Here is a 19,764-nt window from a genome sequence, read left to right as displayed (position 1 = left end):
AAGCACTGTTTCATCTTTGATGATTGGTTCGGTGGTGGCTTTTCTCCCATGATCCACGGCCAGCCTCCAGCTTCCGTGGATGCTGCAAAGTCGCAGATTGTATCGTGAGCCCGTACATGTACCGGCTTTGACGTGAAGGGGTTAATAGGTTAATCACTCATATCTGGAAAACCACTTAAAACTAAAACGATAACATTATATAGCAAAACTATTCCACATGAAAAACTTCTGCAGCTCACTCATCTTCGCTCTATTGTTTATTTATAATCTGCATGTTATCTCATCTTGGAAAATTAATTGAATTAGTTTACCAAAAATGTAAATATTGCATGAATATACAGCCTCAATTACTAAGCTCTATTTCATGTTAAAAAAATGTCTTTAAAATAAATGTAATCAAAATCATAGAAATCATCAATTTAGGGGGGAAGCAATTTTTACCGTATTTGCCCCCCCCAATTTGAATATTAATTTAGGGGAAAAAAAGAAAAAGCCTGTATACCCTATGTCACCCCACCTCCCTAATAAGCCAGTCTGCCCCAGATATGCCTTTTAACCCCCTATTTGCCACTCTGCCTTCCAGATATGCCGTATACACCGATATACGTGATGCTGACGCTCCGTCATAGAAGCCCCCAGAGGAAGTGTCGGCAGCAGCAGAGGCTGCCAGAGAGAGGAGGATCCAGGTCCCCTGCAGCACTGCGGGGGATCTGGATCTTAGCCTTGTAATCAGACCTCAAGACAACCTTGAATATAAAACGAGGGATATTTTTCAAAGCATTTCATCTGAACAAAACCTTGTCTTATAATCGAGCAAACGCAGTACTTTTTTTTTTTTTTTTATAGTAAAGGTGGTAAGGTGCGCTTTTTTAGGGGGAAAAAATTATTTACATTTTTTTGCACTGTTTCCAGTACAGTTTGGCTCATGATCCTTTTGGGGATCTTGCATACATTTTTACATACATTTTAATTTTCCTCTCCTCCTGATCTGGTTGTGCTGATTACAATACGATCGGCAAGCAGTGCTCCATTACCCTGGATTGCAGATTGCAATACAATCGGCAAGCAGTGCTCCATAGCACTGGATTGCAGATTGCAATCAGGCAGCAGGGGGAGTAGGGAGAACTTCCAGCTTGTGTCACTGTCTTCTTGCCACAAGTTCTCCTGCCATTTTCTGGCTCCTAGATCAGAACCAGCTGCCAGAGAGGAGGATTCCCCCCACAGTGCTGCAGGGTACCTGGATCCTCCTCTCTGGCAGCCGGTGAACATCTGTGCAATGCGCGCAGACAACCCTCGCTGCTTCCAGCACTTCTGCTGGGGCTTCTATGACGGAGAGCTGCCGTGACCTGACTTTCCGGGGCTCAGTCGTAAAAGCCCCAGCGGAAGTGGTGAGCAGCAGCCACCAGGGAGTATGGGGAAGCATTGGTAAGTCAGGGGGGCAGAGTGGCATATCTGGGGGAGTAGAGTGGTGTTTCTATAAGTAAGGTGCATTATGAACAAACAGGGGGACCTTAAAATTTCTATTGGTTTTTCAAGGTTCTGTTTATTTATAAACATATGCTAACTGCATAATAGATTCCAAAAATGTTAAAATACATGTATGCCTGTTTATCAGATAAAATATTGTTTTACCATTCCACTAATGGGTATTTTTTCTTTAACCCCTTCAGTCCCCTATGGATGTACCGGTACATCCAAAAAACGCATCCCAAGAATCCCCTGTACGTCTTGCCCTTCTTGCAGCAGCAGGGACACATGCCTGCCTCTGCACGGAGATCAGGCTGTCGTTTGACAGCCTGGACTTCCCCGACAGCAAAAGCCGGCACCGCCGGATTTCTGCTGTCCAATCTGACGTAACAGCTTCCGGCATGAAAGCCAGAAAGCTGTTACATTTTTAAATTGGGCATTCCCTTCCAGGTTGTGTCACTGCAGGGGATATCCTGTCCTCTAATGAGGCACAGACGCTGCGATCTCTATGCAAGTCTGTGGGGTCTGCAATCTCTATGCAAGTCTGTAGAGTATGTTCCCTATAATTGCTGGAAAAGTATGGAAAATCTATATAAATTAGGTATTTCTGAAATCAGGACAGCTGAATTGATAAACTCGGAGGGGATTTTCCATCACTTTACCTAATTATGGGAGGATTCAGAGGGAAAATTAGGTGTTTTTTTTCTAATTTTCACTAGTTTTTACTAAATTTCTCATTTTAAATATGGTATCAAAAGAAAGCTCTATCTCTCCTTTAAAAAACAATATATAGTTTACATAGATACACTATTCACAGGAAAAGAGAATAATCGCTGAACCGACAAAAATAGCAAAATTGCTTCAGGACTTGAGGTATCCACTCAGACAACTTAGGAAGGCAGTGGTGTGGAACCTGGATCCAGCAAACTCATCTGTCAGAATTCGATGTTTGAAAACTGTAATGCGCATGTTCCAGTTTTGAACCCACGGTGCCAAAGACACATGCACTACCCAAATACAAATCACAAGTTGTTTTAGTAATTTCACGTACCTGTTACTCACCTGCAGTCTGTTCCCACCCCACCACTACAACCACCACGGAGGAGAGGGAGACCCTCCTCAGCCACAGACTTCCGAAGAGCCGCGCAGAAGTAGTCCTCCGACTGTATGGCAATCCGCTTTCCGAACTCCCAAACTGCAGGACTTTACACACTCAAGATGGCCGTCATGACGGTTTTGGCGGGAGATTCGAACTGCCTCTGCAGATCTCTATTTAAACCCCTCAGACCATAGTGACCTCGCCTTCTGGTGGTCATCTATGCCTTGTGCTAGCCCTCAGAGCGTGTTTATATATTACTGTTATCCGTGTTTGACCTTGGCTTTGTTTTTGACTATGTTGTTCTCAGGAATCCTGACCTTCGCAAGTTTACCGTTTATCCTGTCCTCCAGAATCCTGACCTCTGCTTGTTCCACTTTCTGTACCCTTGGGTTGTACTTGACTTCAGTTACATTACTGTGTTTGGATAGAATGGGTTTGTTAAAACTGAAATTTTACTGCAATGTTTAGGACAGACTGGCACTAAAATGGTTAAATCCAAAGTGTTAAAACGCCCTTAGTAAAATTTTCAAAAAATATATACTTTTGTTTAGTAGTTTTTCTTTTTCTGGACGCTATTGGGGTGAAACTGCCAGCATACCACATCTTAAAAAAAATCTTGTTTAGAAACAGCAATGTGCATCATTCATATTTAACCCCTTCAGTCCCAGGGGTTTTTGGTACCTCAAAACCAGGAGCAATTTTGCCATTTTTGCTGTATGTCAGTTCAGTGATTATCCTCCTTTCCTGCGAATAGTGTACCCATGTAAATATATAGCAGAGAGAGGGCTTTCTTTTGATACCATAGTTAGATAATTTGCTGAAAATTTAGGATGAGAAATTTAATAAAAACCAGCGAAGATTAGAAAAAAAACCCCATTATTTTCCCCTCTGAATCCTCACAAAATTAGGTAAAGTGACGGAAAATCCCCTCCAAGTTTTTCAACTCAGGTGTCCTGATTTCAGAAATATCTAATTTACATAGAATTTCCATACTTTCCCAGCACTTATAGGGAACTTACTATTAGGTGTACGTTATTCTTTACAAAGCCGTAGAATTTTTACATTAGTTATGGTGGGATTGCAACTCTAACTTTAAACAAATAAACCAAAAATACCCACAAAGACAATCCAGACTATCAAATCAGGGGTATTTGGGCATTCATTCATGCAACTATTTGACCACCAATCACTGTCAAAGGTGGCCGCAGAAATAATTTCCTGCACTTTTTTCACCATCACTTCTGTGTTGCTTAGATTTTTTTGCAGTGTATGTGTGGTTAGAGGTCCTCTTAGGGACCTCTTGAACATGTTATTAATGCCACTAACTTTTTTTTTGGCTGATTTGTGTTTCAGCATGTGGGAAAAGTGAAAAAACACGTTTTCTCTCTCCTCCCTGGACCGATCACACTGTGATCTCTATGCAAGTCCCCACAGACTTTGCTTCCAAAAACAGGACAAATACCTAAACACACTTTTGGAGTTTTTCCCATTTGCGCTGGTTATATATATTTTTATAGGTGAAACTGTAAAAATATTTCCTTTTTTTCCTAATTTCCCCCACATAGATATTTCTCATACTAAATGATGGTATATATATATATATATATATCAAAAGAAAGCCCTACTTCTGCTGAAAAAAGTTAGTGGGCAATCAGAGTTGAATAAAAACTGCTCTGATCATTTAGTGCAAAAATGGTGTGTGGGGGGGGGGAACCCTCAGTCCTGAAGGGGCTAATGATTTTTATTTAAACAGTTTAAATTTATAAAGCCAATCCTGCTATTTCTATACACATTATTGGGACCTTAATACCCCCTTTATACCCGCATACCCAGCAAACATTTTGAGCTCCTAGAAAAGGAGAGCACCGGGGATTTTGGGCCCAAAGAGGGTCTTCCTAATGAGTGGATATGACATGAATAGGGTGGCAGGAAGACATGGGTCACGCAGGGTTAAAAAAATTATGCAAAGAGCCAGGGTGATTTGCCGATATTTGTACACCAGTGCAAATACACCGTACATTTAACCGTATGGGTGCCGGGTGCAGGCTTTCTGAAAGAACTTTAAAACAAAACGACTGTAAATAATAAGTACAGAAACCGGCGCCAAATAATCAACAACACAAAATCTCTGACCGACTGTTCCAGTCACCTCAGACGCATTCCCGCCACGGAGCTTTCAAGCACCACGTGACGGTGAGAGTCACATGACCCGTGACGTAACCAGGTCGCGTAGCTGGGAAGGAAGTAGTCTCTGCCATGGAGTCAGATGAGTGCGAGCAGTGGATGCTGGAGTCTATCAGGCTGTGAGTTGGAGTTGGAGTTGGAGTTGGAGTTGGAGTGGGAGTGGGAGTCAGAGAAGGGCAGAGCTGGGCGACTCCGAGCAGTCAGAGAGTCACGGACAGTCATTAACTCTTTGTGGTATTTTATAATCGGGTCTGTTGATGCATCTTTTATGGCTGGTTTTTGACGTATTAGTTGATATGGAAAGGTGCTCACACTTCACAGCCAACCCCCCCCCCCCGCACAAAAACACGTATTTAACCTTTTAAGTGCCAGAGGTGAACCAGAGTCACACAGCTGGCACTCGCAAGGTTAATCTTGAAGTCACACTCTTTCACTCCATGACATATCGGTGCCTGGTTCGGTGCTTTAACCTCATGTGTACCAGGACACATTTTTTTAAAAAAAATATTATTTTGGTTCGGTGCAAAGTGCATAAACAATATATATCATATCAGATAATATTCCTGAAAGACACAGAAAAAATGAATGTAAAAAAAAATATTTCTGAGTGATAAAATATGAGATTTAAATCAGCAAGGCGGCAGCAGCCGGGACGCATTTTTCTACCCGATAGGCCGGGCCAATTTTTATAGTTATGTTGTACTTTGGAGACAACCTTGGAACCTGTATATTTTGAGGCCAGCAGTGCATCTCATCACATCCCACCAAACATCAAAGAAAAACCATTTTCCCCATTTATGTTAAAGCGAATAGTAAAAATAAAGTAAAAAAATTTTTTTTCTTAAAACGCCCTTAGTAAATGTAGTTGTTTATACGTGGAGATCGCCCACACAGCACATGTAGGTGACAATACACAACGTACTAAAGGGTAGGTACATATTAGAAGGGGGTAAATACCGTAACAATCTGGGGTGAAAATACACACTTACGCAAGTACAAAACCTTTGGAATACACGTATTTTAACATTTTTGGTATCTATTATACAGTTTGTCTGCTTATGTTATTTACAAAGAGAAAACCAATAGCCATTTTAAGGTACCCCCTTAATTCATAATGCACCTTACTTATATGCCCCTCAGATATGCTTTATAACCCCTGATATGCCACTCTGCCCTTAATGTGCTCTATAACCCCAGATATGCGTTATGCCCCCTAGATATGCGTTATGCACCCCCCCCCCCCCTAGAAGTGTATCGAGGCCAGCCGGTGGACGTCTGTGCAATGCGCGCAGACAACCCCTGCTGCCGGCACTAACGCCGGGGCTTCTATGAAGGAGAAGCGCCGGCGGAAGTGCCAGCAGCGGAGGTTGTCTAAGCGCCCTGCAGCGCTGTGGGGGATCTGGCTAAATGAAAACGCAACAACTGCATGTCCCGGGCGTCGGGCGACACGAACAGCGCATCCCTGCGCTAAACCCCGAATATAATCCGCACACCCGCTTTAAAGACCTAAAGTGTGTGTGTGGGGGGGGGGAGTGCGGCCTGTATTTGGGCCAATACGTTACATATGCAAAGGTGGAAACCACAGAAATTTAAAGGGACCACACAGTTCATACATAAAGTTCATACGATGGCTGGAGCATAAGGCTCCGTTACCGACCGGTTTATTCCAGAGCACATCTCATTATTACATCTTACTGGCCATCATCACCTATAAAGTGCCTTCTTGCAGTATGGGGGGGATGCATGAATGTACCTCACTCATACTGCAGGGCAGCGCTATAGGTGGTCAGCAACATGTGGGGGGAAAAAACATCCAGATCCCAAATGGTTTAATGAAATGCTTGGCAGTTTTAGCATCTTGCATTTTGCTGGAGTATAAATCCTTACAGGACAGGAGGTGAACATAATTGCTACAATAATCATTTTTTTTGCCATATATATATATATATATATATTTCGTGTGATAAGTATTGGAAAGGGCTGGGTTATCGGGAGCCTTTTCTATAGACAGACATGGATGATTATATATGGTTCTGGAGATAAGTAAGCTTACAAAAATAGCAGAATTTTTTTATTTTAGGTATAAAGACCTCCATGACTTTGAGTTGCAGGATCCAACGCGAGTCATTGAGTGGGTAGGCGAAAAGAGTAAGTGAATTGAGTTTGTAGGCCTGCATTACTGTTGCATTTCCTTTTTTGTGATTGATACACATATACACGGTTCCCTTCAGGTATCTGTGTAGCGGGTTATGAGTGTGCCAAAACAAATGAAATTCTGCAGCTGCTTGTACCACAGAAGTTACATACAAAAGAAAATCAGGTAAGAACTTTTTGAACGTGTTTTCAGTAGACTTGGGCACCAGGGGGCTCTTCGTGTTCGTCTTCGTGCTCGTCTTCGGCAAAAAAAAGAACTTCGTATTCCGCGAATATTCGCCTGGTCCTGTCTTCTCTTCGGGCGAATATTCGCGGACATTCTTCGTGCTCGGGTTTTCTTCGTTTTCCCCGGTTAAGGGGTTAAAACGGGGTTAAAGCCGCTCTGGCGCCAGGAGTTTAAATGTCCGTATGAGCAACTCTATTGGTCGTCAGCAGGGGGCTCGTCTGCCATTGGTTGATGGCAGACGAGCCCCCTGCTGGCGACCAATAGGGTCGCTCGTACAGACTGTTATACTCCTGGTGCCGTAATTGTCCGGCAGATCCCGCTGGTCTCCCTGTTCTATAATTTATTAACTGATAGAACAGGGAGACCAGTGGGATCTGCCGGGTAAGTTACAGCATTGGGGTTTTAAAATTCTGCACGAGCGACTCTGTTGGTCGCTCGTGCAGACTTTTAAAACCCCAATGCTACAACTTACCCGGCACATCCCACTGGTCTCCCTCCCTGTTCAATTAATTAAATGTCCGTACGAGCGAACAATAAAGTCGCTCGTACGGACATTTAACTCTGTACAGGGAGGGAGACCAGTGGCATCGGCAGGGTAAGTTGCAGCATTGGGGTTTGAAAACCCCAATGCTGCAACTTGCCCTGCCGATGCCACTGGTCTTTAACTAATTGAACAGGGAGGGAGACCGATGCCACTGGTCTCCCTCCCTGTTCAATTAGTTAGTCTGTGCCGGGTTAAATGTCCGTACGAGCGACCAATAAAGTCGCTCGTACGGACATTTAACTAATTGAACAGGGAGGGAGACCAGTGGCATCGGCACTGCCGATGCCACTGGTCTCCCTCCCTGTTCAATTAGTTAGGGGTTAACCTTTTTTTAAAGGGTTAAGGGGCCGTGCAAGTGAGCCTATTGGTCGCTTGCACGGCCCTTTAACCTATGGATTTCTGCTCCCGTTAACCCCTTCGATGCTGTGTTAACGCAGCATCGAAGGGGTTAACGGGAGCGGAAATCCATAGGTTCGCTGTCAGGGGCTACAAAGACCGTGCGAGTGAGCCTATTGGTCACCTGCAGGGTCTTTCTCTGGCATCAACCAATTGGTTGATGCCAGAGGAGGTCCCTGTAGGCGACCAATAGGCTCATTCGCACTGCCCTGTAACCCGTGACGGCGAACCTGCGGATTTCCACTTCCGGGAACTGCCGCGATGCCGCGATGCCGCGAAGACAAGACAAGGTAAGATGAAGGGGGGGAATGGTAGACGAAGACGAAGACAATCACGAAGATCTTCGTGGTGTGTGTCTTCGTCTTCGCCTACGTTTTACCGCCGCCGTCTTCTCTTCGGCGTGTCTTCGGAACGAACACGAAAACGCACTCTTCGTGTTCGTTTCCATGTTCGCCCGAAGACGAATGCACAAGTCTAGTTTTCAGAGTAGTTGACATATAAGAACAGAGAACTGCAAGAAGTACAAGGTTACAATCAAAGCCAATACAGAAGCAGTATCAGTGAGAGTAAAACGGTTAAGGTTATGATAGAGTTTAGCTTCTAGTGAACCACCATTCATAGGGAAAGGTGAAGTTGCAGTGTATTGAGGACCTCGGAGGTCCCTTCTTCATATGTAATGCAGAACTGAGGAGTAAGGGGGGATTAAATACATAATATATGAAGCTGCCTCAGATTGTCATTACTTCAAGAAGGGCTCTGCCAGGTCCATAGAGCTTCCCTGAGCGCCAGTCCACTAGAAGGTATCTCTCTGTAAACAGAATACCCGCAGGATTGCTCTGTGCAAACAGGGGCAAACGGGTAAAAAATATTACCTGATTACCTGTTAGGTGGGCCCGCATCAAAAGCATGGAAGGAATTATCAGTTGGGTCTTCCCAGTTAAAGATCAGTTTGGCAGGTATGTAAATTACAGGCGAAGAAAAGTCTTTCTTTTCCATATTGGAGTTTTTTCACATCGTCATTTTTTTTTTTACTGCTTTTGCTTTTTTGTTTCTTTGTGTTTCCCTGACCAATAAAAGGCAGATAAATTGGAGATGAACGTTTGTCCTAAGAATGGCAGCTCTTTGATCTCTTCTTTAAGGAACCAGAGCTTACTTCTGGTGGAATGGTGCAGAATGCAGAAGCATAGAAAATGTTTTTCTCTCTTAAAACAGAAAAGTAAAGTGAAAAAATAAAGAGAAAAAATATATATAGATGTATATTTAGGAAACCAATATAGCCATCGAAAAATTAGATAGGACTCGCCAAACTTGTGGTGGTTTGACGTAGTGGCGGGCAATGCGATATATGGCCGTATAGTGTGATGGAATCCCCAATATCTATGCCTCAGATAGGTATTTTTGAATGGTATTTGCTGGGTATGCGCTGAATGCGTGTGCAGTGTTTTGTGCCTTTTATGCTGTTTGTAAATAATAATAAAAACAATATTATTTTTGCCATTTGATATAGAAGATCTGTACTGCAGGGCTGCGTTCACATAATCAGTGACATGTATAAACTTGTCCTTATTTAAGGAGCCTTCTGGTCACCCTGATTTGACAGTAACGCTCTGTATTGAGTTCAGATTCTGCAGTCTTATATTAACTCACTAGGTGGCGCAATTGTCCTGCTCAAATAAATACAATCGTAGTGACAGAAAAGAGCTAAATGGCCCTTTTAATTACTTAATTTACGTATTTATTCGAGGCTTACTGTCACCGCCAGGCACTCGCGCGATTTGCCGCTGCCAGAGTCTGGGTGTGCGTGGCAGCGCACTACTCTTTTATGTTTGTGTAGCATTCAGCCACACGTATTACAGCCGTCGGCCGCGCGTATATCATCAGGTGGCCGCTGCCCTTAAAGTGCCAGGACCACCCTGTCCTTGCCAGTCCGGCCCTGTCTCAATGTATTCTTCCTGATAAAATGTTTAACAAATAAATAACCATTGTGTAAAGTAGGCATTAAAAATAAGGCTGCTTTCATCCAATCCAATGGGTCTAGTATTTGTCCTCCTGTCGTTTATCATTCATTTCATATGGGCCTCAGTTTTGCAATTGTGTAACCAGAGCTCTGAAGGTTTATATGTAAAGCAAGGCAGTTTTACTTTACTGAGAGGGTAGTAGATAAATGAAACAGCCTCTCGGGAGAAGTGGTGGAGGCTAATGCAGTGACAGAATTTAAGCATGCATGGGATAAGCATAAAGTTACCCGAAATCTCAGACAGGACCAAAAACGAATCAAGGTCCGAGTTCTTGCATCTGGGAAAAATGGGCAGACTAGATGGGGCCGAATGGTTCTTATCGTACGGTGTAATATATATATATATATGTGTGTGTGTGTGTGTATATATATATATTTGCAGTCTACACCTGTCTGTTCGCCCAGGAGTTTAAGCAAGCAGGGTATGGTTGAATATTGGCATATTGAGGTTTCACATCGGCAAAGTCGTTCAGTAATTGCCGGAATCGCTGTGTGGCAGATCTGTGTCCGAACCCTTTACGCTCCCCAGACTTGTCGCCGCGTTTGGCCGCATTCTGGCAGCTTCCCTGCTTTGTACTTTCCATGTAAACGCTGCTCTGGAATCCACTCGCTTTCTCTCGTTTTTCTCCTTTCCCTTTAGGGTTTGTGTCCAGAGCGAGATTTGAAAGTAGAGCACGGCGGGTTTTCAGAGCATCCCGTATACAGCCTGAAACACATCCCAGAAACGAGGTAACAACTCGCATTCAGACTAATAGATTTATTGTAAGTTTCAATGTGAATCAAGGATGTACAGCTTAAAATATACAGGGCCAAGAAACCTCTACGGACAACGCGCTTGCATTCTAGGAAGCTGCCAACCAATCAGGTGCGCACCGGGACATAGGACGTAGAATCCAGACGTTATTGTTCTGTATTGTAGCGAATATCAGCAATACTTATTCCTCCTCTGTGAAAGGCAGCGGGTATCATTGCTACTTTACAGATCTCTGGTGAGACATCGCCTGCAGAATTGGGAACCATTCCGGGGGCCATTATTTCCAGAAGAATATTGACCTTTCGGAGAGAGTTTTCGGGAGGCTAAAACGGTGATGCTTTGCAGGATAAAAATCTGGATCTGGACTCAAGGATCTGGATACGTACATCTTGGTAGAGAGACGAGAGAGAAGGGATAGGGGGGGAAACATTTAAATACATAAAGAGATTTAACAAAGGAGGAGAAATGTTGGAGCAAGAGACCTGAATCTACTGCTAGAGGGTCAGATGTAGGGAAGTTTTACTTTACCGAGGGGGTGATTTTAGGATAGGCATACGGCTCCTGAATCGAAGACAGGCTCAAGAACTGATTAAGGTTTGAATCTGTACATCGGGAAACCTTGGCGGATTAGATTGAATGAATGGTTCTTATCTGTGTGGAGACAGCGGAGGAATCGCTGCAACATATCTGCCCTGTGCAGCATCTCCTTCAACAAAGATGGTGGTGGATTCTCTTCTGTTCATTTTAACCCTTTCATAGCAATAGTTTGGGCATTCGGCTGTACCAAGAGGCTGCTAACTAAACTAAGTCAACACTCTGTCCTGAGTAGAGAAGGAAATGTGAGACGGCATCTCATTCAATCATTCGTTCATTCTAGATGTTCTTCTGATTTGCAAGAGGTGCTGCAGCTGCCTTCAACCACACATCATTTTCCTCCTCCCATCGAATGTTTTTTTGCAGCTCGGGCGGTATTAGTACGAAAGGGTTTCCGAAACTTTGATTTCTTGTCCGCTAACGATCCTGTTTCCATTCCGCTCTTGGACGAAAGTCAACATGAAGTCCTGTGCGGGCCCGATATGCTGTTTTGCCTCTGCTTATGTGTGTGGCACAGGGAGGGCCATGCAGATGTCCGAAGCATTGTACTTCTATCTAATTATCTGAACAGGATTCTGTATGCTGATGGTGTAATTACAGCCCTTCCTGTTATTCGCACACCCACTTCCCTTTTCCAATTGACTTGAATATCGAACACAGAATATGGGCTGTTATGATTTCTTTTCTTTTTTTAATATCCCATAATTTAATCCTGGAGCGTGGTTGGTTTTATTATCTTTTATCGATGTATTTATCTTATGTTGTTAATGCTATAGATTGAAACAAACCACCTATAAAAGAACGCGGTATTGTTAGACTGTACAGACGTTTAAATATTTGTTGCATCAGACCACCTTTTCCTTAAGGATCTATTTTTGTTCGCAGTCTTTTGGTCACTAGTGGTCCAGCTGTCGGCTCGGTGCAGGTTTGGCAGGTTGGAGCAGAAGACAAAGGTGGGTGACCGGACCCTCTGCTGAGCTTAGAGTCTGGCAGTTGAAAAACGTTTTTAACCACCGTTTATCCGATCTGGCATAGTCTATAAACATACTTCCCGTATGTCCATGGCTATGGAGGACAGTGCCCCTCGTCCCTCTCTTGATGTCCCATATTCTATGGAGCTCAGAATATTTCCTGGGGTTGAGGGTATCTGTGTGATCATCATCACATCATGGAATGGGTTAATAAGTTAAAAATTATAAATAAATTACACTCATCTAAAAATATAAGTATCTATGAGTCACAGAATCACGTAAGTCTTGTAAAACTCTCGTCCCTCACCGCTTGACGGGAAACCTGTGCTTATGTTTCCACGCAACGTTAGCCCCTTATGTTCCTACAGATGTCATTACACCAGTGAGCACCATTCACTCGGAAGCCGGGAAGGAGACGTGGACGAAAATAGCAACTATTTCGTCATCAGCACCTTGCCTTATACATGGCTCACAGGCTGGCAACACTCGTGTTTCAGAGGTGGAATCCTCCAAGCAGATCTACAGTCTAGGTACACCTGTGCGTGTTGTAGTGTTGCGTTGAATGTTAAGTAACTACGTGAAGGACTTCTCGTGTCACTAGAACGACAAAGGTTAGCATTGACAAAACATGTTTTTATCTTGTTTTGTTCCAATAAACTCCCTTTATCTGCAGACCTGGAGCCGCCGTTGTTGTCAGTCATGTGATATTTTGGGTGACTTTTCCTGCTCAGTCACCACACTGAGCTGATGCTTTATGGCGATGCTAATGAAGTCCGTTCCTCCATAGACTTTTATTTAGTCAGAGTCTAGCTGAATGGTTAAGACTGAACCCTTCTATTGTTTACCACAAGGCTGTATCATAGGTAGTCAGGGGGTTTGTCTGACTAACTCATGAAGTAATTTTACTTGTAATAGTTCTAAGTCTTTGGGCCATCAATTCTTTTCCCTGGACCGAATTGTTCTGTAGTTCACATGTCTGGTTCTACTGACACGTGAGTTAGAAGCTGATTTAATCAGCAAATGTGCCATCAGTCGTTGGGTAATTTGAAACGCATTCACAAGCAGTCCAATCATAAATTTCAAGGAAATTGCTATTTAACCCTTTTATTTTATTGTTCTGCCCTTCCAGGTGTAACTAGCCGTGATCCTGTGAGCACCATTTCCTCCCTGGATTCTAACACATTCTTCTTGTGCTGCTCAAGTGGACGTCAATACGTGGCTGATGTCCGGCAGCCGCAGCCAGCCGGTGAGGGCACTTTAGACGTGTCGTCTTCCTCTAATGGCCATTGGTGTGCAGCTGTCAGGTCCACGAAACAAGAAGCCCGGTCCACCATTGCCAGCCTCTCTTCCGAGGGACACATTATCGTTACAGACACCCGGGACCTAAGCACTCCCGTGAAGTATGCCAGATGCAGACCTTCTGGTCCTACTTCAGCAGAGCTTTTAATGTGCATCAGTTGGGCACCAGTGCTTGAAGACACCATTTCCATCTCAGGTAATTAGCCAGGATAAGGAAATTTTTACCTAACTAATAAACTATATTAGGCTCTTGATGCTTTGCCAGGTTTTCCCTGTCCGTCTCACTACTCTACCCCACACAGGGTTAGAGGACGATGACTCTAAATCCATTCTAGTTGGAGACCTAACAACATTTACTTGTATGGCTTTTCAGTTTGGGAGAGTTTGCGGATCTCGCTGTATATGCCACTTAAAATGACAAAGGGAAAAAAATATATATATAGGTATCTCTAGGTAAAGTGCTGTCCCCCAAATGTAACTAAAGAAAAGCTATAGGGAAGGGGAATGCTTCAAGAGCACTGGCACTCAAAGGGTTAAATAGTGCAGGAATAGGAGACTGATGAGTAAAATATATATATATATTTTTTATAAACAGGTGGGATTTTGTCAGATGTCCAGAGAGAAGCCTCCCATGAGTAGCTCTCTGTAATCAGCCATGAACTCTCTTCTCTTCCACTAACTCTTCGTACTTCATTTCTGACGCAGGGTTTGATGGCACCGTACAAATCTACAGCGCTAAATCCTGGGACACGACGATGAAAGAGAGAGACCCTCTATTCGCTCACAAAGGCCATTCTGTGATAGGAGGGTGCGAGGATGGAAGCGTCCCAAGAGTCACAGCACATTCTTGGCATCCATGGAAAGAAAGGACTGTTTTATCGGCAGCCACAGACGGATCTTTCCACGTCTGGGACTGGTCGGACTCCAACTCGGAGCTGGACTCTTAGTCGCTGCGTCCACCAGCCACCTCCTGGATCGCGAGAAGATATACAGTGCATTGTCTAAAAAACATGTTAGTTTTATGTGTTTTATTCTTTATTCCAGACCAGGCCATTTTTTATAGTATGCAAATTAAACTCTTTACGTTTCTATTAAATTTTTTTATTTATTTGAAGTTCTATTCATTTATTCTCCACCGAAGTGAACAATAACATAACTTACCAGGAAAAAGAGACCAACACGTAGAGTCTATATAGGGATCCCGTTAGCCTTGAATAGAGCATAGGTTTAAAACTGTTGGCCACACCCACTATGCAAATGATTATATAGTGTCAATCACTGGATTAATCAATCAGTACATTTGTTTATACCACCAATAGCCTGACCTATAAGTCATTTTTATGTTCTATGCCAGGAATGACAAACTTTGATGGTATATGCATAATATTGGTAATAATACTAATCATGAAGGGTGCTGCCTCTCCTAACTTCGGATACACCCGTGTGGCGGACACCACAATATATGTTCTCTTATTGACCCACAGGTTTGCATGAAAGTTGAACATGGCAGTTGCCTGATTTCACTATACATTATGAAGGGCCAATCCTGGTGAGCTTTGCTTCAAGAAGGGGGTTGGACTAGCCCTGTGTAATGCATAGTTAATGTGGGTTGGGTTTGTATGTTTGTCTCCCTATAGACCGCATTAATTACAGAGGAACTCAAACGCTGTCTTTTACATGGGCGTCCAAGAAAATTATTTTGAGCCTCCTCCTTGGGTCGGAGGAAGGAGCTTCTAGGGTCGGTCTAAAGCCACGGACTTTCTTGTAAGATGTGCTCGTATCTGCTGTAAGATCTATGAAACTGCTTAGTAACGAGGTCCTTTTTAAGCAGATATGGAGACCTGAGTTATAGCTGCGTCGTTAAAAATGTGGCTATATTTGCAGAAAAAGATGAAAAACAAATACAAATATATAGCATTTAGGAGATCTTAGTATTGTATTGTCCAAAATACATACATCTTACGTGGCTGGGTTTTTCTCTCGAAAAAGTATATATTACATCATGTTAGGTATTACACGTTGATATGCAAAAAAAAAAGAGAAAATGACTCCCAGTGGTATCACAGGTTGCGGTTTTGCCTATTACTCCCCCCCCCCCTTGATTAAACTGTGTTTGGATATAATGCTATATATTATATATGTGTATATTTGCAGGTTGTGAGCAAGCGTTAGGCACCCTGCCGAATACACTGGTGTCTCATTTATGGAGGGGGGATTTAAATTGGATGAGAGTCTCGTTGTGTCAGAAGGCAGTGCAGTCCCTCTGATTCAGCTCCTTGGTAAGTAATATAGCCGTGTTTATATTGAATAGGACTCGCCAAATCTGGGGTACTCTGACGTAGTGGCGGACTTAACAACATATGACGGTATAGTGTGACGGGACCCCCCAATATTTAAATTTACTTAATATATTAATATTTAAACATGAAGATTCCATGTTTACTTAAAGCATAGTTTTTGGCAACATCATTTTATTCGGTTGAATTACCTTTCTATGTTGATCTTACCTCTTCCTGCCTTAGGCATTCAGAGTCTTTTCGTACTCCCTTTTCCCATGACATTGTCCCCTGCGTTTTATCGATTTCTCATAAACACCTTATACGTAGCGGAAATAAAACATACTTCGCATCGCCTTAGTTTTACTTTATTTAGAGTTTCCCCACCCAAACCTTTCAGCTGCTGCCTCTGTTGTCTCGCCGTAATCTTGAGTCTTGTTCCAAAGGACCGTTCTGTGGAAAGGAACATGGTAGCTGGTCTGGTTAATACGAAAACAACTCTGCTTACATCCCAAGAAGAGACCTCCGATGTCTTGACATCTCTCGTGACTGCATCTCGGCTTTATTACATTCCCGCTAATATTTATTGATGCGGTGGAGGCGTCGCTCCTGTCTGTTTTATTTCATCCGTGCATCGCGAATAATCTGCCAATGTTCTTGGCAGCGTATCTGGAATGTAGTCATCCTGCCGTGATGCCAAGGGATCTGTTTCTGTTTATTTATTGTACTGTATTGTATTGTGTCATTTGGCCTAAATGTTCGCTTAAATGTTCATTTTCCGGTACAGGATGCTATATTTTTATTGTTTGACCCGCAAAATCTAGTAAAAGGATTCATCCTAATTTTCTGCCAGTAACATAGTAATTTAGGTTGAAAAAAAGTCCTTTAAGTTCAATATCCTTCCTACTCAAGTTTTTTTTTTTTTTTTTTTTTTTTTAAAGATTTTGGCACTTTGGGGGGGGGGGAATTCCTCCTCGACATCAAGAGGCAATCCGATTTCTCCGTGGATCAAGAAGATCTGAATTTTTTATGTTTATTCTAAGTCTTTTTTATTTATTTTTTTTATGTGGGGGGTCAATACATAATGCAATGCATACACAGAAGCCATTTTTAAATGTCTGCTCCAGTCCTATTTTCAATGCATAATAATATAAAAAGATGCATTTTGCATGGTCTACAGTGTATTTTACTGCATCTGCATGTATCACTCTCTCTCCTCTGTCTTTCTCCTCTCTCTCGTATGTATATGTGTCTCTATATATATATATATTTATATATAAATATATATATCATTTATATGTTTATATATATATATATATTTATTTATAGAATCTTTTTTTTTTTAGAATTTTCCTCCTTCACCTGACTTCCTACTGAAACCAGAAAGTGTAACCAGGAAGCATACTTAAGTATGCTTCCTGCACATGCTCAGTAGCACTCCTTTTGAAGTATATTGGACTCAATGGATGTTGGAGCAGCAAAAAACATCCACAGGAGTCTCATTAATGGTGTCCAAAGAAGGCTTTAAATTACTTGAGAGTCTCATTGAGTGCAGTCCCACTGATTCAGGCCCTTCGTAAGCAATAAAGCCACGAAAAATTAGACAGGACTCGCCAAAGTCGGGATAGCTTGAAGTAATGGCCAGCAAAGCAATATATGACCATGCGCAGTATTCATGCCGCAGATGTATTTTTAAATAGTAGTCACTGGGCATGCGCGGAATTCTTGCTTTGTTTAATTGACATCATAAATGCGATTGGCTGCCACGTTGTGTCTTTTGCACCCAACTGCAAAATCATATAAGTGTTTATACTGAAATACAGTGTAGCCACATAAACCAGTGCAAATCCCAGGCGCTGACTAGCCATGGCTACTAAAAACAAATGAATTAAAACTGCCTTATTAACCCCCCCCCCATTCTATATGTCTAGAGGCATCAGATCATTGCTCCTCTCCATCTATGTTCTACATTGTGTGGCCATAAACTGTTAGGAGGTTAGTAGACGGGAATCATTCGCTTGGCCCCAGTTAAAAGGCCACATTCTAGAACCCGTGCTGTGTGAGACGGGATGAGCTGGATCTCATTCACATACAGTCAGCATTTCATCTCGGCCGCATTCAGCGACTCTCGACTGTTCTAGTCCTCCCGACAAATCGCCTCTTTCTATGATATAATACCCAGGATCCGGACCACAAAAGGAAATGTTTTTTATTGGGCAGCAAACACGGTGATGTGGTGGGGCATTGGAGAAAATTGTTCATTAAGTTACTTCTTTTGTTGACCTAAAAATTTTGTCTTTCCGTGCTTTTTTGGTCCCCCCAGCCCCATTGTGACAATTGTTTTATCGCGGGGATTAGTAAATCCTTGTTAAAGGAGAACTCTACTAAATAAGTTGGTCGAAACCCCTTATTTTTGGGAGGTGTTTAGGCTCAAATTTACTTTATCGAAGCCGAGATCCGCACCTCACTGCAAAGCCACCAATTCCTCTTCAAGGTCCTGTCCTGAAGTTCTCTCCTTTCTTCTCCCCAAACCCTGCAAAGGCTGCCTGAGCCAATTAACAGTGATCAGCGATTTAATGGGGAGGAATAATCCTGCAGATCCTGAGGACAGGAAGACGGCTTCTCCCATGGTGCACACATACATGTTTTTTTTAATTTGTAAGCACCCTTACATAGGTTTATTTAGTGTATAGGACTGTAACATGTAGGATTTAGGAAAAGTGACGCATCAGCCAGGGTGTGAGCCTGAGTGTCAATCACTTTTCAGCAAGTGCTTAGATGTAATGTAGGGAAGTTTTGCTATACTAAGAGGGTGGTAGATAAATGGAACAGCCTCCCAGCAGAAGTGGTAGAGGGTAATACAGTGAGGGGATTTAAACATGCATGGGCTAGACATACGGCTCCTGAATCTAAGACGAGACCAACGACTGATTAAGGTCCTTACATCAGACTTTATGGGCCGAATGCTTCTTATCTAGCGTTAAATTCTACGTTTCATTAAAGTACAGATGATGTCTTAAGTGTTCTTCTAATAAACTTTCCCTTTTAAGTCCTGTAAGCCCCCCCCCCCAAAAAAAAACCTTCATGGCTTTTCTTTATGTTGTTTAACACAGTGCAGTAAAGATAATGTCTTCTTAATCTAATCTAGATGACTCCCGACAGGAAGATAATTTACACCGGAAGATGAATAAAGCCAGTATAGTTGGCTCAAAAGCGCACGATATTAAAGAAACCGGCACGTTAAAAACAAAAAAAACTGATAAAAATGGAGCAGTTCCAGAACGTGTAAAGTGGTGGCAATAAAAGAAAATTAAATTTAAAAAATTCTTATTTTCCAGCAAAAAAAAAAAAAAAAAAGATGATACAAGTTGCTCTCCGTCGCGTGCGACATTATTTCATCCAAATAATATGATTAAATAGTAATAAATATTTAGATAAGTCAGTATTTTTGGGGAGGAATCTGTGATCAGAGGCAGGGTGTGGGATGCACGGAGTACTAGGCAGTACTAGGCTTGGAATTACCCGGACTGCGTATCCAATGAAAACGGACCATCTGGGAGTCTCCCAAACCGAAAAGGGAAAACAATTCACATCCCGCATCGGCTTCCAGCAGCCAGAGGTCGGATCCGGCTCAGCAGTCGCCTTCTCTCGGTGGCCTAACTTGCTGGGTGAAACGCGTCGGCCTTTAACCCTTTGAGTACTAGAGCGATCTGCTAGAACACAAGCAGTTAACAGGTTGGTGACATTGTAACAAGCGAAGATTCTGATGCCGTTACTGTATTC

The 19,764-nt window shown here is 42.7% G+C and overlaps 1 protein-coding gene across 1 annotated transcript; it reads left to right on the top strand.

The window, feature by feature from the left end:
* The first annotated feature begins 4,822 nt into the window (after positions 1-4,822).
* On the top strand, positions 4,823-14,652 carry LOC149281202 (integrator complex assembly factor WDR73-like). Its single transcript, XM_089499551.1, has 8 exons — positions 4,823-4,869; positions 6,831-6,898; positions 6,982-7,070; positions 10,728-10,816; positions 12,321-12,388; positions 12,775-12,936; positions 13,536-13,901; positions 14,411-14,652. The coding sequence occupies exons 1-8, from the start codon at positions 4,823-4,825 to the stop codon at positions 14,650-14,652; spliced, it is 1,131 nt and encodes a 376-aa protein (XP_089355677.1).
* Positions 14,653-19,764: the final 5,112 nt, after the last annotated feature.

Source organism: Sceloporus occidentalis, unplaced genomic scaffold (assembly GCF_023333645.1).
Source record: "Sceloporus occidentalis isolate IW3139 unplaced genomic scaffold, rSceOcc1.0.p SCAF_137, whole genome shotgun sequence".
Classification (NCBI taxonomy): domain Eukaryota; kingdom Metazoa; phylum Chordata; class Lepidosauria; order Squamata; family Phrynosomatidae; genus Sceloporus; species Sceloporus occidentalis.
This window is presented reverse-complemented; position numbering and strand designations above follow the sequence as displayed.

What these genes read in the sequence shown, in the direction of transcription:
- LOC149281202 (XM_089499551.1), top strand. Translation starts at nt 4,823, where the DNA reads ATGGAGTCAGATGAGTGCGAGCAGTGGATGCTGGAGTCTATCAGGCT. An exon ending in AAACACATCCCAGAAACGAG is followed by an intron (nt 10,817 to 12,320) that starts GTAACAACTCGC and finishes TTTTGTTCGCAG; the next exon opens with TCTTTTGGTCACTAGTGGTC. An exon ending in GGTTGGAGCAGAAGACAAAG is followed by an intron (nt 12,389 to 12,774) that starts GTGGGTGACCGG and finishes ATGTTCCTACAG; the next exon opens with ATGTCATTACACCAGTGAGC.